At 43.7% G+C, this 14,939-nt stretch overlaps 1 protein-coding gene across 10 annotated transcripts in view; it reads left to right on the top strand.

Moving 5' to 3' along the window:
- The window catches only part of PSMD9 (proteasome 26S subunit, non-ATPase 9), a 289,965-nt gene that overhangs the window by 258,049 nt on the left and 16,977 nt on the right, over window positions 1-14,939 (top strand). For all 10 annotated transcript variants that reach the window (XM_085633077.1, XM_085633079.1, XM_085633075.1 and 7 more), the window contains exon 5: window positions 3,113-3,214. In XM_085633077.1, coding sequence (XP_085489203.1) covers window positions 3,113-3,214 — 102 coding nt within the window. The remainder of the gene's footprint in view (window positions 1-3,112; window positions 3,215-14,939) is intronic.

Below are 14,939 nucleotides of genomic sequence, written 5' to 3'. Positions count from 1 at the left end.
ACCCTTTCTTTTGGAAGTAGGAGCGTTTATAAATGAGAGTTCCACCCTCTCATGGAGCACCCGCCCAGAACGGGTTCTACAAGTGCCTGGTAGAGTTAGGAGCTGATATACACTTTTTTAACTTGCATAACAAAATAATCATAAGTACTAGACTAGAAGAATTAGTACCTGCAATGATACACCTGGAACAGGCTGCCTTTTTTGCATCAAACACATAGTTGTACATTTTTTGTGCATGAAGAAGACCTCTCTGAAAATGCTGATCTATCATTTGCCTGCTTTTAGGAAGGCTTGGTTCAATAGAGATATGGGTTGAGTATTTTTATATGGAGTTATGGGCAAGGATGGAAGCAGTGCAACAAGGTCTGAATGCCTTGGATTGCATATGGACCCTAGACATGGCTGCCCGCGGTCTTCCACGGACCTACGCAGCTTGGCATTTGTGTGGGTAAATTGAGGCATTGGCTGACCATAGCCTTTTTAACAGCCTCTAGACCAGAATATACATTCCTGCAATTGTGAACTCGATCACACAAATGTATCCTGCAGCGATTGTACAAACACAGTTGGCCTAAGTACATAATAATTTTCTTTTCCTAACAGGAAACGCATATAGATCCCGTTCCTTCTTTTCTCATCCTCCGTTGAGCTGGGCATTCCAGAAATTTAAAAGCTAGACATTTAGCTAACACCGGATGAAAATATAAGTATGGAACATTAAATGCACAATATGATTTCTACACTAATGGACAGACTCCTGCTGTCACTCACAGGCAGAGATCTCAAATGCATATATCTCTTTACTAACACAGTAAACTTAGTAAAGAGTGAGACACAGAATATTCAGAAACCGTACAAAGACTTAGTTTAGAGCGCAATACTCTGAGAGTATAAGATACAGTAGGAGATGTTTGTAGCACCAGACCTGATCAGTTGTTACTTGACCTACCAGCTATAACCATAAGCACTGTGGTTTAAGTAGTCTTTCTTATTGGGCTTTGCGATATACAAGGGGCTCTATGGCATATCTTAAATGGCCCCTCCTTGGTATTAAAACCTAAACTTGATTACCTGCATCAACTAATGCAGTATCTCATATATGTAGGCTGCTGGCTGGAAATGTTAATGTTCACCAGCAAATGGAACAGTATCCCAGAGCCATGCAGCTTAAACAGAAAAAGCTCCGCTACCCACTGGTACCCTTTTAAACTTCAGGACGATAAGGAGGTTTCTGTCAACATAAAGCAAAAGATGCCTGGGATGGTACAGCTATAATCTCTGAAAAAAGCGTGCTCAAACTTGATGAATAGCCTTCTGTATAATACACAGGGATTTAAACATGATTTTAGGCAGGGGATTCCATTGTAGCAAATCCAAAGCACGAGGTGCAAAAGAGTAACGATTGTGGGAAAATGCAAATCTAGCAGCAGCAGCTTTGATTTTGGAAATTAAGTTTGAGGAGGTAATTTGGGGAACCCAAGAATTAAGAGATGCAGTAATCGAGCTTGCACAAGCCTACACCACAAAGGGACACGTGGGACTTGCAAGATGCGTAACAATTCTGCAAATTATCTTCACAATTGAAAAGCAGGTGGATGATAGTCTATTATCAGACTAGAAAGAGAGTTCCTCATCAATATGGAAACCCAGATCACGGAGAGAGCAAGAGGCAGCTGGAGCGGCATTACCTTTCAGTGGTCAGGCATAAGCTGGGAGTGTGCGAGCGGGACTGCCGTTGGAACAACACAGATTTTCTGGCTTATCTGCATTATTTTTTCAGGAAGTCCGACCCTGCCATGTGGCGCTCTCATGCATGCATGCAATTATGAAAGGCCTCAAATGGAAATGGGGTAGGTTGGTCAACTGATATGACCAGCTGGATATTGCCAGCATAATTCATAAAGTTTACCCCATGAATTTGAGTTGAACTGGAGGTTTTAGGTGGATATTAAACCAAGTCTGAGTCAATGAGGAACATTGGGAAACCCCTTGACCGACTGCTTTTAACTTGGAAAGAAAAGGAGGAAGATGAACAGCTTGATCTGTTTCCAAGTAAGATGTGCACCACCTCAAGGCTGTACCTATGATATGGACCTCTGTGCATCCTGGAAATCTAGATGTTGTACGAGACCATAATCTCGGATATTGTATATAGGTTTAGACATAAACCTCCGTTTTCAAGATAGAAGATGCAATTTAATTTGGTGATTGGTTTGTGAATGTTAGACTCCTAACCACAGACACATTGACCCAATAATGTGACTTTGAGAAGAAGCACTCGGATGTGCTGTGGGACAGATGCTGTCGACTTGCTATATTGGTATTCTTGAGTTCTAAGTTCAAACTTCTATAATTTCCACACCTCTGCAGGATATTTATGATCCATTGAAAAGAATGTTAAGAGCAAAGTAAATTTTGGATTGGAGATACATGCGTGTGCTCACTGATCAATATTCGCAAGCAGCTAGATTCTGAAGAAAATGTGGTAAAATAGAACAATGTGTGGTTTGGAAACAGCCGACTTATGTGGAAGCTTATTGAGCTCTTATTCACCTCTTACTCGAAGAGAAGGCTGGTGATGTTGTGGAAAAGACAGGAATCTAATAAATGTGAGCGTTGATAATTGGGTAATATGGCAAGATTCACTGTGGCCTAGGTACATAGAGAACACAAAATCGAAATCTATAGAAATAATAAAGGGATATGGAAAATATATGCTTATACAATACCTATAGACCTTAGTTAAAATAAATCTTAATATTGAAATGTATCCAAAATGTTCAGGGTTCATGACAAATGTTTGTGTATTCCGGGGTAAGATTCCAGCTCTATGTATTGCAAATGTAAAAAACATATAATTTTTTTTTGGTAATATCTTTTGATGGAAACACATTTTTTGTTTTTTAATTGCTAGAGACCAAATGGGTAATGAACACTAGCAATCAAAGACCTTGTGCTAGTCACATGAAGGTGTCTTCTTTGCTAAATCCCCTGATATGTTTTTAAGGGGCAAGGTTTATGTTTTATAAAAAGTACAACATTCCGCTTTGTAGCAAAACATGTTAAACGATGCTTGCTTGCTTATATTTACTCTGCTCTGTTTGGCTTTTAGGGTTTACAAATTGGAGATGAGATTGTTGAGTTTGGCTCCGTAAATGAACACAACTTTCAGACTTTGCAGAATATTGCCACTGTGGTACAGCACTGTGAAGGGGTGAGTTGACACATGCCTATCTTATTAATGTTTTAGAAAACAAAACATGTTTTATACTGATAAGGTTTGTTCATACTGGAGTAGTGTGTTGCGCTCCAAGAACCCATTGTTCCTACATGAAATCTGAAGCCAGAAGTGAACAGCTTTGTATACTTGGGATGGCTGTGGATACGGGACACAGCATTAAAGGAATGGAGTCTAGGCCCATTTTGCTTCATTTACCCAAGAGCCTTGCAGAACTCTACGAAACAAATAGGACATCTAGGACACATGCTTGAATTTGCTTTTTATTTGAGTGAGCTAAAGTGTTTTGGAGAAAGGCTAATTTTGTTCTACAGCGAAGAATTGGGACTAGGGCACCAAGCTCGGTTATGGCATGTAAACAGGTTGCCTGGTCTCATTTACCCTTGATGTTTTTTCTGTTCCGGTCCCTCACTGAATGATCTTTGGTAAGATTTTCACATCTGATTTCTTTTTTTTTTTTTTTTTTTTTTTTTTTCTTTTTTTTGGGAGACCTCTCTGAAGTGCTTTTGAAATACAGGGGTGGAGGAGGCAAGACTACTGATGAAAACATGTGTTGGTTCTGCTCATGGCTCAATTACTCCCTATTACTGTGACTTTTAAACATGAAGAGAAGACGCCGAAGGTTGTTTTCTTGGGATCTGCGGGGTTATTGCGATTTGAAGCCACCTTCAAGCGAACATGATCATTTCGGGGGAAATGACGTCTGGGCATGTACAACCATCCCTTGCCAGAACACCCGTAGATGCTGTATGGAACAAACTGTGGCAAATATTTAAAGTTCCACCCTCACTCGGTGGATGGAATGAATGGGTGCACCTGGTTTGAATCCATGGGATAGAACAGGGAATCTTTGAGAGGCAAGCCCTAGAGGTCTATGGTTTAATTGGGGTGTAAGTAACAATAGCCAGCTTTTTATTGACTGAAGGTGGATAGGAAGTGAGGGCATGACCGCATCAAATGCACTTCAAAGACTCCTGATGATGCTCTCTGACACTGAGGAAAGAGACAGTCCAGTAACCTTTGATCACAAATTCACGTCTTGAGGCTGCAGGATATGGCAATTGAGGTATTAGACATTCAGTCAGAGGCATCAGGGTTTTACCCCTCATCAGCCAGGCTAGCTTAAATCCAGTGGCACCCCGAGCACAGGACCCAAGTCTGGGCATACCCTTGGCCACTTAGGGCGAACATAGCAAACACCACAACAAGATGTATGAACAGACGTGGATCCCTTGCTCACTGCAAGTGGATTCAAGCTAGTCTAGCTGATGAGGCGTGATACCCCGAAACCGGTCCTAGGATGCTTGTTTCTGATCCAGGGAGGACCTGGCTTGGCAGTTCAGGCTGGATTGTTCCCATTGGGAGCTGGGTCAAGACTGATCTGCATATGGCTGGGTCCAAACTGGGGTGGGGCATGTTGAGCAAAAGAACGATGGATTAAACCAGATTAGGGACTGGGGGTGAGTGATTGAAAAGTTTCAGCACTCCATCATCTTGTTGTGTTGCTATAATTTTTGGGAGCAGGGGATCTTTACCACATTTTGGTATTACTGTTATGATAGCCCCATTGCTTGACCTGATGTCGCAAAATATGTGTAATGTCTTAAGAGGGGTGGGGTTATAGATGTGGAAAAGGCCTTGAAGAATTTTGCCTTCTAGCCATCAGGGCCCAGTGCTTTGCCGTTCTTGAGCTTTTTAATAGCTTCTTCTATTTCCTCTGGAGTGATTGGACCGTTAATCAAATCTTTTTCTTGTTCTGTTAGCGTAGGCAGCCTAGCTTCATCTAAGTATTGTTTGCATTTTGTATAGTCTAATGTGATGTTGTTTTTGTATAGTTTTTTTGGTAGAAATCTTTGAATATATCCGCAATCTTACTCTGATTGGTATGTATGGTGCCTTTCTCATCTTTGATTGCGTTGATGGCATACTTTTGTAGCTTGTTTCAGATATGACCCTAAGGATGTGCCTGCTTTGTTGGATTCGTATAACCGGATACTTTTTTTTATTTGTTAACCTGTGTGCCTTTTCAAATGCTTATTTTGTTATACTCTTATTTTTTTTCTTCACAATCTTATTTAATGTAAGGTTGTTTCTGCTAGTGATATGTTGTCTTTCTAGCTCTATGATTTCCTTTTCAAATTCAGGAGTTTACTGCTAACTTCTTTATTCATATTTGATCCTATTTTGAGAATCACTTCTCTTACTGTCTCCTTTATTGCTTCCCATCTCAGGAGGTCTTTGGAGTCATATTCTTTGCCTATAAGGAGGTCCTTGATTGAATCCTAAATAAGGTGTGGTGTTTTGGTACAATAAGATTTCATCATTAAATCTCCAGTGGGATCGTTTCAGGCTTGGTGCAGGGTCGGTAATAGACCAAGTAGTGGTCTGAAATCACTCTTGGTTCGATTGTAGGTTGATCTATCTTACTTAGGGAATTTTCAGATATTAGTAGATAATCAATGCATGAGTAAGAATTATGGGGAAGTGAGTAGAACATATAGTCCCTTTCTGTAGGGTTCTGTGTTCCTCATGCATCAATCCGGTTAAACTTAGTACAGAGGTTTTTGAGTGCCTTATTTGATTTATTATGACGGCATTTACACTGAGTTCCTATGTAGTGAAGGATCAAGAGTTACGATGAAATCTGCCAGTATGAGTGTAGCCAAGTCTGGTATCGTCTTGATTTGTGTCGCAATCTCATCCCAAAAGGAGGGAATCTTCTTTTGTGGAAGCATATATGTTGATCACAAACAACTCAGAATTTTTTTTTTCCCAAACTAACCAATAATAACAATCTCCCCTGTCTATAAGACTTGATACGAACTCTATTCTGGATTCCTTGGTGACCAGTGTTAAAACCCCATTTTTCTTACCAATCGCAGCGGAGCATGTTACTTCTGAGAATTGGTAATTTCTGAGTGAATTGATCTGTGTGGAATCAACCTTGGTTTCTTGAAGGATGATCTCTCATTTCTGTTTGCATAAATAGTCAAAACTTTCCTTTTTTTGATTGGATGTTTGATTCCTTTTACATTCAGGTAGACTATTTTAATCTTTTGTGGACGGTATGTCATCAGAATAATTTGGTACATCGATCCACGTCTGAGTTACCTCCCCGTTGGCCATGTATTAAGGGTTCTATAATTCAAGCTTCCTTGTGGTGCCTGAGCCGAGAGTAAGTGAGTTACAATAAAGGTACCATCACCCCTAACACCGCAACCTTGAAGTCCGCAGATGGACCACCTTTGATTCTGAAGCGGTGCACAACATTTTGGGTGTCCTGTAACTATTTGTATGGGAGTACTGTCTCATGTGTGCCGACAAATAATATACATAGCATAGAATCAAAAGAACAGCTGAAAAAGAAGATAATAAAGAAGAATAAGGAAACACAAGTCCCTCTCCCTATTGATTCATCGCCCCCCCGTAACCAACAGAAATGGTGATAGGAGGAAGAACCGCTCCTCCAGGGAAACAGAACGAGAAAATGTATATGTAGTAGTGTACGCTTCTTCAAGAGGGAAGCAATCCTTAAGATTTCTAAAACAAAACATTATTGTCATTCACTGAACCGAAGTGTAGCCGTAAGTCCACCTACTGAACAATGTTATTAATCCCCTAATGTACGTTCTAAACCAGAAATTCTACAAACTAGTGAGATTGGCAACTCGATGTGAGCAGTTTAAGCTGCATTATACTAATCTATTTCAAACTTCACGTCCCGAGAGCATCGTAACATTAATGGAACAATTGTATATCAGACTAAGCCCCGAATCTTCTACCAAGCAACTTGGTAGGCCATTACCTTTTAGGTAGGGTTAGCTACTATGTCTCTAGTCTTGCGTATTGGAAACATATCCACATTTTTTGTGTAGTGCACTTTTGTTATACAGATTTAAATAGCAATTTAAACATGGTAGCTTCATAACGTATTCGTATCTGTTGGACACTCATCAAAGTAGAATACTAGCGGCTTACACCAGTACTGCAAGTAAACCACTTGGAAGTTAACTAGTGGGACAAAGGTCCTATGACTCTATTGTAATGGACCATTTCTCTAAAAAGAGAATACAGGAACCTGCAGAATCCTATTCCCCTTCCGGAATTCCAAAGATACGTATTTGTCTTCCAGTTCTGAGAGGTCTTTAGAAAGCGAGCAGGTTGTGGTGTTGAGCATTGAGATTTTTTTGTTTTTTGGTGAGTCTTCTAGGTTGCTAAATCTACATTCTTTCGCTGCGATCTCCTGGTTTTAGTTTCTCTGGTGTCCTGACGGATGGCGCTGATCACACTTCAGTGTTTTCTTCAGTGAATTTGGCGAGGTCGTGAAAGTCTGCAAGTTTTTTTTTATTTTTTTTTTTGTTTTTTTTTAGGATCATCTCCGTAGTGGCATTAATGTCATGCTTGTTTTTGACTGGTGAGTCCATGCTCGGCGGATCTGCTTTGAGTTTTTTCGGGCTCTTTTAATTCTCCTTTTCTGCCAAAGTTGTGTGGTTTGTACGTCCCTGATGAGCAGTTTTGAACACCCTGCAGTTTTTGGTTGCTTGTAGGGTACCGTTGATGAGTAGTTTGAGTGTCTCCTCTGCTGCTGTTTTATGTACTCCTATATACATTTCTGTATTCACTGTACAAATATGCTTCAGAAGTAAATCAGGATACTTTGCAGATTCTGAAGAATGTCGCCACATTGAGTACCCTTTTTGTGATTAGCAGTTTTTCATCAAGCGTCTGGCTATATTTATGCAGTTTTTTTGTGTTTGCAATATTACAGCGGGTTAGTTTTCCAACAACCCTATTATGTAGTGTATCGCATTTCCTCTGTATTGAGTGCTCTTATTTATAATCGGTCGTTCGGTGTATCGTGTAGCCTCAAATGGCCACCTGCGGTCTGATTGATCGCACTCTGTTCTGTGTGTTGTCAGTGTTATCTTAGGCTGCTGTTTTTGTTTCGGACACCATTACTCGTGAGTTGAGGCTTGCTCTCTGGATTGTCGCTACAGTTCGCATTTCGTTCCTTTGCCACAGTGAGTGTATCTTTATTAGTATGCTTGGTGTCTAGTTTTGTCTCCGATGGTGCTATTTGCAGCATTAACACTCACGTTTATACGTCCTGAATCACTGATATGCTTCTCAGGTCGCCATTTTAGTATCTGGTGCTTTCATTTTGTAGCATGAGACTTGGAGGTCTGTATGGCACATGCATGTCGAACATGTGCTATTTTGAGTGTGTATCAGCGCACTGGTGTATCAGCCAGGAAACTGATGGGAGAGACTGTATCAGTGTCAATTTTTAGAGGTGCCATAGCGTTGACAGGGATAACTGCAGAGATGTTTGAGGCTGAATCCGAATCTGGTATTTAAGCTGTGTTTTGGTACTGGTATGACCCGCTGGTATCAAAAGTAATGATTGCAGTAGTTACTACAGTACAGCGCTACTGTGGCGGAGCTTGAACATGACCTCAAATATGGTGTTAAACTATATTAGGATATTGGCACCGCTTACCTCAGGAGGGTTAGCCATGCACTGTTAATTGGCCGACATTTAGGGGTCCGGCAAGTATTGTGGCATTGTTGATATGATGTTCTGGGTATGTCGCTGTCAGATCGCTTCACCCTGCGCTCACAGGTAGCATTGATGTCTTTACTTGTTAATGTGGATGTGCACCGAGTGGTTTCTGTGTCCGTAGCCAAACGTCTCCGCTCTTCTGACCACATGGGGAGTAGCTCACATCAGGGGTAATGTTTGGAGATGCATATCAGCGTACTAGCTTCAGCGATCATAACATGTAAGGTCACTGTTGCAGGGGGTGTGATTGCTGGTAGAATTGGGTTTGGATCATGTTATACAGTGATTTAGCCACATATTGTTAATCAGCTGCTATTTTGGTGTCAGGTGAGTAATGTGGCTTTGCTGATATTATGTTCTAGTTAGATTGCTGGGCAGCTTGCTTCGTCTAGTGCCTGCCATCAAGGTAGCATCGTTGACTTTTTTTTTTTTCTTTTTTTTTTCTTCTTATTTTAAACATGTATGTAAAAAAAAATAAAAAAAAAAAATAACAGACCATAAACACATTTACTGCAATGTTCTCAATTCTCCCAGCATGGAGCGACGTATGTCAACAAATATAAAAACCAAATAATATAAATCAAAAATACCCAAAATTAAAAAGAAAATAAAATTATACCACAAACATCTGTTTACAATACTTAATTGTGAGTTACAGAGTCGTATCAGAGTAATGTCGCATCACCTAGTTTGAGTGCCTGTCATCCCGCCAGTGCCCTCGGCATCCCTACCCAAGCCCCTCACTCATCAGTAATCTTGGCCATTAGGAAGGCTCGTAGCGGTTCCCAGATATCTCTCGGTCTTGACATTATTGGCAATTCTTCCGCGTATACTTCCATATTCTCCTTACAGTAAACTAGGTCTTTTAACCATTGTTCTATTTTTGGACTGCACCTTCCCCCCCCCCCCTCGCAGACTACTGCCACTCTGCATGCAGCCATCATTAATGCCAATCGTACAAATCTCCCAGTTACACTCCTGAGGTGTGGCAAAACACAGCAAAGTAAGCAAACAAGCGGAGTGCATTGTAATTCCACCGTTGTCATGCGCACCAAGTTCTGTACCACCCCCTCCCAGAACTCATTCACCTTTCGACATCCCCAAGCTAAATGTAAAAAATCTGCTCCTCCCTGACCACATCGCATACAACAATCCGATTCACGTAGCCTGCCATTGCAGCCTAGTCAGACGCGCAGGCGTATAATCTACTTGATGTATATATTTAAAATGTATAATGCGCAAATTACCGTTCATACTTGGCGCCCCTGTCAATTCACAAATGTGCCGCCAATTCTTTTCGGCAATGGGCTCAGTGAGACACGCATTCCACCTTACCCAACTTCGATCTTGTTCAGGTATGCACTCTTCCTTAATCAGTCTATAGAGTCTGGAAACCAGTCTTTTGTTAGTAGAGGTAGTGAGGGCAAATTGTAATGATTGGAGTGTGGGTGGTTCTAGAGCAGGGGTACTAATAGTACGGCCCGCGGGCCGCCAGCGGCCTGGCAAGCCTTCCTTGTCGGCCCGCGGACCTTGCCGTCATCATATGCCTTTGGGGGCCGGGCGGTTCTTTTAAAGACCATTCACTTGTTAATGAGGCTTTGTTGTACTTCACCTCTTCTTAGCGCCCCTGCATCTCCACTCTGAGTGGAGATGCAGGGGCACTAAGAAGAGGTGAAATACAACAAAGCCTCATTAACAAGTGAATGGTCTTTAAAAGACCCGTGAAGTACTTGGGTGCGGCGGCTGTGTGCGAGTAAGTTTGTGAATACCCCTGGTCTAAAGCCTCGCGTCTCTTGTTTAGAGAGGTTCGTGCACCGGCTGCGTAGGTGCCTGCTGACAGAAGAGTCTGCAGCCTCTGCCTACGACACAAGACTGTGTGAGGTCCACTAATGGTGCTACAAAAAGGGCAGGGACGCACTCGGCCAGCAACGAGTGATGCCAGGTGATTGAGTGACTTTGAGTGCTTTATGCAACATCCGTCAGAGGCTTCTAAGCACTGCGTCACGCCGGGATTCTGACGTTGAAATGGAAGGGTGGTTTGAAAAGGCAACGGAGTGCGGAGGGGCCTGGGGGGGGTTGAAAACACAACGGAGAGCGGGAGGGGGTGGGTCAAAACACACCAGAAGGGCAGGGCTGAAGAAGCCGTACTGTGGACCCTACATCTGTGAAAACACTGCAGACGTTTTGTTTCTGATAGAAAATCATAGAGCAGGAGAGATTGCTCAGTGACTGCAGTTGGGTAACCCAGGATTATTTCGGAACGTGTTTACAACAGAGGCAGGTCTCCTCTTTCTTGATGGAATGTTATAATTTTTTACTTTGGGAACTTGGAATGACTAATCATATGCATGAGAACGCATTCCCGTTTCCACTTGATATGCACGTTACATAAACAGAGGGAGGGAGACTGAGTGAGAGGGAGACAGAGAGGGAGGTAGGGAGACAGAGAGAGAGAGGGAGACAGAGAGAGAGAGGGAGACAGAGAGAGAGAGGGAGACAGAGTGAGACAGAGTGGGAGGGAGACGGAGAGAAAGGAGTGATGGAGACAGAGGGAGAGAGAGAGAGAGATGGAGGGAGAAGGAGAGTGATGGAGAGAAGGAGAGTGATGGAGAGGAGAGTGATGGAGAGAAGGAGAGTGATGGAGAGAAGGAGAGTGATGGAGAGAAGGAGAGTGATGGAGAGAAGGAGAGAGAGAGGGAGGGAGGGAGACAGAGGGAGGGAGACAGAGCGATAGATAGATGTGTGAACGCCTGGTCTGGTGGCTCAGTGGACGAAGGCGTCCGCTGCAGGGGCCTGTGCTCAACCTCATGGTCATAGGTTCTTTTTTTTGGTCTGGCCCCGCCCCCTCCCCACTGGCCCGCCCCCACCGGTGCAGCCCTCAGCCAGAAACCACACTGTAAATTTGGCCCCCGAGAGAAAGTTTGTGAGTACCCCTGTTCTAGAGGGTACGTGGTATAATGCAGTTTGGCCGCTTGTCGCAGTCTATGCAGCGCAAATCTAAATAATAATGTCTGATTGCTAATGTATTGCAGATCGTCCGCTGTAATGAACAAACCTTTCGGATACATGTCCTGCATTCGTTGAAGACCCGCTTCGTGGAGTAGGCGCATTGACAGTGCTTCATGATGCTCGATGTACATGGCCGGTGCATATATCGGTAGTTTTTGCGCCAGTCGCCTAATTGCCTGCCAGGCTGCTATAGTCGCATCGACAGACTTTATTTTTGTTTTCGGGTGCCTCTCGCTCTGTGAGTGATTATGCTGTGCAACGGAACCGGAGAAGCATCTCCTTCCTCCACCGCAACATGCGGAGTATATGCATGTGGCCTGAGCCAGTAATACACGTATTTGACTTGCGCACTTAGATAGTAAACATAAAAGTCCGGTGCTTCAAATCCCCCTCTGTCATACCCACCAGTGAGTTGACCACTTCACCCATGCGTTCTTGTCGCCCCAAACTAGCCATAGCAACATGCGCCGAACATTACAAAAAAACTCCTTCGTGAGCACCACTGGAATATTATCGAACAGATAAAGAAGCCGCGGCAGCACCACCATTTTAATCAGAGCAACTCGATCCGCCAGCAGCAGCGAGAGCCATATCTCCACCTGCTGTTCCAGTTTAACACACGCTCTTCCGTAATTTTCACGTATCATAATATTTGGATCTCTGTGAATCCACACCCCCAAATATTTAACCGGATCTGTAGACCACACAAGTGGAAATTCTACATCGGGCTGCGAGGTGGACTCTGTTAGCGGACTAATAATGGATTTGTCCCAATTAATAGACAGACCTAATAGGTGACTAAATCTGATCTATTCGTGAAGTAACTAGGACAGGTACCGAGACGGCTCGCGAACGAAAAGCACCATGTCGTCCGCGTATAATGAGATAGCCACCGGCCGGTAGGTAAAATTAAGCGCCGTCTGTGTCGCTGCCTGATAACGCACGCCAGTGGTTCCAAAATAATCGCAAAGAGCAACGGGGACAATGGGCATCCCTGACGTGTGCCTCTCCCTATGCTGAAAGGTCCCAAACCTCCAACCCTCACAGACTGTTCCGCATATAGTACCGCTATCCACTGTAGAAATATTGGAGGAAATCCCATCCGCCGCAGAATAAAAAACCTATATTTCCATTCCACCGAATCGAACGCTTTCGCAGCTTCTAGCAATACAGCCGCAGCTGACAGATTCGGCTCAAGTATGTGGAACATAGAAAAGATAGTGCAAAGGTTATGTGACGTGGACCTCTCGGGTATAAAGCCTGACTGATCAGGCAACACCAGTCGTGGCATCGGGGGCTATAGCCTGGTCGCTAGAATTTTAGCCTAAATCTTTGCATCTATGTTGATCAGCGAAAGAGGGCGGTAAGAGGTACACCTATCCGGGGGTCTGTCTTTTTTAAGCTGAGTAGTTATCAGCGCCTGTCGCATTGTCGGCGGTAACCTCCCGACTTCATGCCCCTCAGCGTACACTTCAAGTAAGTGAGGTGCAATTAGATCCACATATCTCTTATAAAACTCCGCCGTGAGGCCATCAGGCCCTGGTGCCTTACCGTTGGATAATGCAGAAATTGCTGCTTTAACATCATGCTCATCTGTAGGCTTGCAGAGATATTCCCTATGGGTGTCTGAAAGCCAGCCGCACGCCACCTCCTCCAAATATTCCTCCATCTTGGCCTCCGTCGCATCACCCCTGGAGGTGTATAGGTCTGCGTAGAAACTTTTGAATTGCTCTGTAATTGCCAACGGATGATAATGTAACCCCCCCGCCACCGTCTGTAATCATATCTATACGCGTTTGCTCTTGGCGATCTTTGATCTTGTTCGCCAATATGCGCCCCGGCCTGCCACTCTCCCTATACCGTCGCGCGTCTGCGGGACAAGTACTTTAATTCAGTTTCAGCCAATGTCTCATATTCAGTGAGTGACTCATTTATGTGAGCTAGTACGCTCGTCGTATGTGACGTGGCATACTCACATTCTAGTTCCCGCAGGGCGTTCTCCTTGTTTAGTAGTTGTGTCAGTATGTCTCGCAGTATGCCTACAGCTGTACTAATACATACTCCTCTAATCGTGGCCTTAAAAGCCTCCCACAGTGTTGAGGCCTCGTCGACCGTGCCCTTATTTATTGCAAAGTATTGTACGATGGCTTCCCTCACAGTTTTGTCATATATCGGGTCCAGTAATGCCTCTGAGCGCAGCCGGCAAGTAAATGGGCGATGTATAGCTGATGGAATCTCCAGGTCTAACTGTACAGGATTATGATCTGATAGCGTGCGTGGCAAATGCACCACCTTGTGCACCCAGCTCATGGCCTCATCGCCCACCAACCAATAGTCCAACCTGGACCAGCTGCCGTGTAAAGGTGTCGCGTGTGTGCCTTCTCTCACTAGGGGGTTCCTTGCATGCCACCCATCACTCAGGCCAAACTCTTCAATTGCGCAAGCTATGTTCCTAGTAACCCGGGGGGTGCGATGAGTCAGTGGGATAGACTTATCTAAGTCTGGGTTTAAATATGTATTCAGGTCGCCGCCCCATAGCACAGTGGCTTCTGGCCAACCCTATACGCTATACATCCGGGAAAAACAAATCTGGTCATCCATAATTTGGTCGTACATGTTAATTATAGTTACCGGCAAGCCCCGTAGCTTTCCCTGTACCATCGCACACCTGCCCTCCTCATCCACATGGTTACGGGCTGGTTGAAACTCAACCCCTCATTTAACCAAAATCATCGTGCCCCTTGAAAAAGATGAGTACGAAGCCGCTACTTTAACCCCTTCGCTGCCAGGCCTTTTTCCCCTCCTGTGCCAGGCCTTTTTTTGGCTATTTGGGGTAGTGTGCGCTTAGGCCCCTGTAACTTTTTGACCGCATTAGGTAGCCACGCCAAATTTGCGTCCTTTTCTTCCAACATCATGGGGATTCTAAAGGTACTCAGGGTTTGTGGATTCCCCTGGAGGGGTCACAGAAAAGAGCCAAAATACAGCAAAATTTTGTTTTTTTTGGGAAAAATTGGAAAAACGGGCTGCAAATGAAAGCATCTGGGTTTTTCCCTGCAAATGTTATCAAAAAAGGGTTTGTGGGGTTGAAATCACCATTTTCCCAGCTTTTCGGGGATACCTGACTTTTGT

Source organism: Triturus cristatus, chromosome 11, assembly GCF_964204655.1.
Source record: "Triturus cristatus chromosome 11, aTriCri1.1, whole genome shotgun sequence".
In the NCBI taxonomy this organism is placed as follows: Eukaryota; Metazoa; Chordata; class Amphibia; order Caudata; family Salamandridae; genus Triturus; species Triturus cristatus.
Note: the sequence above shows the minus strand (reverse complement) of the source record. Positions and strands in the feature narration are given on the sequence as shown.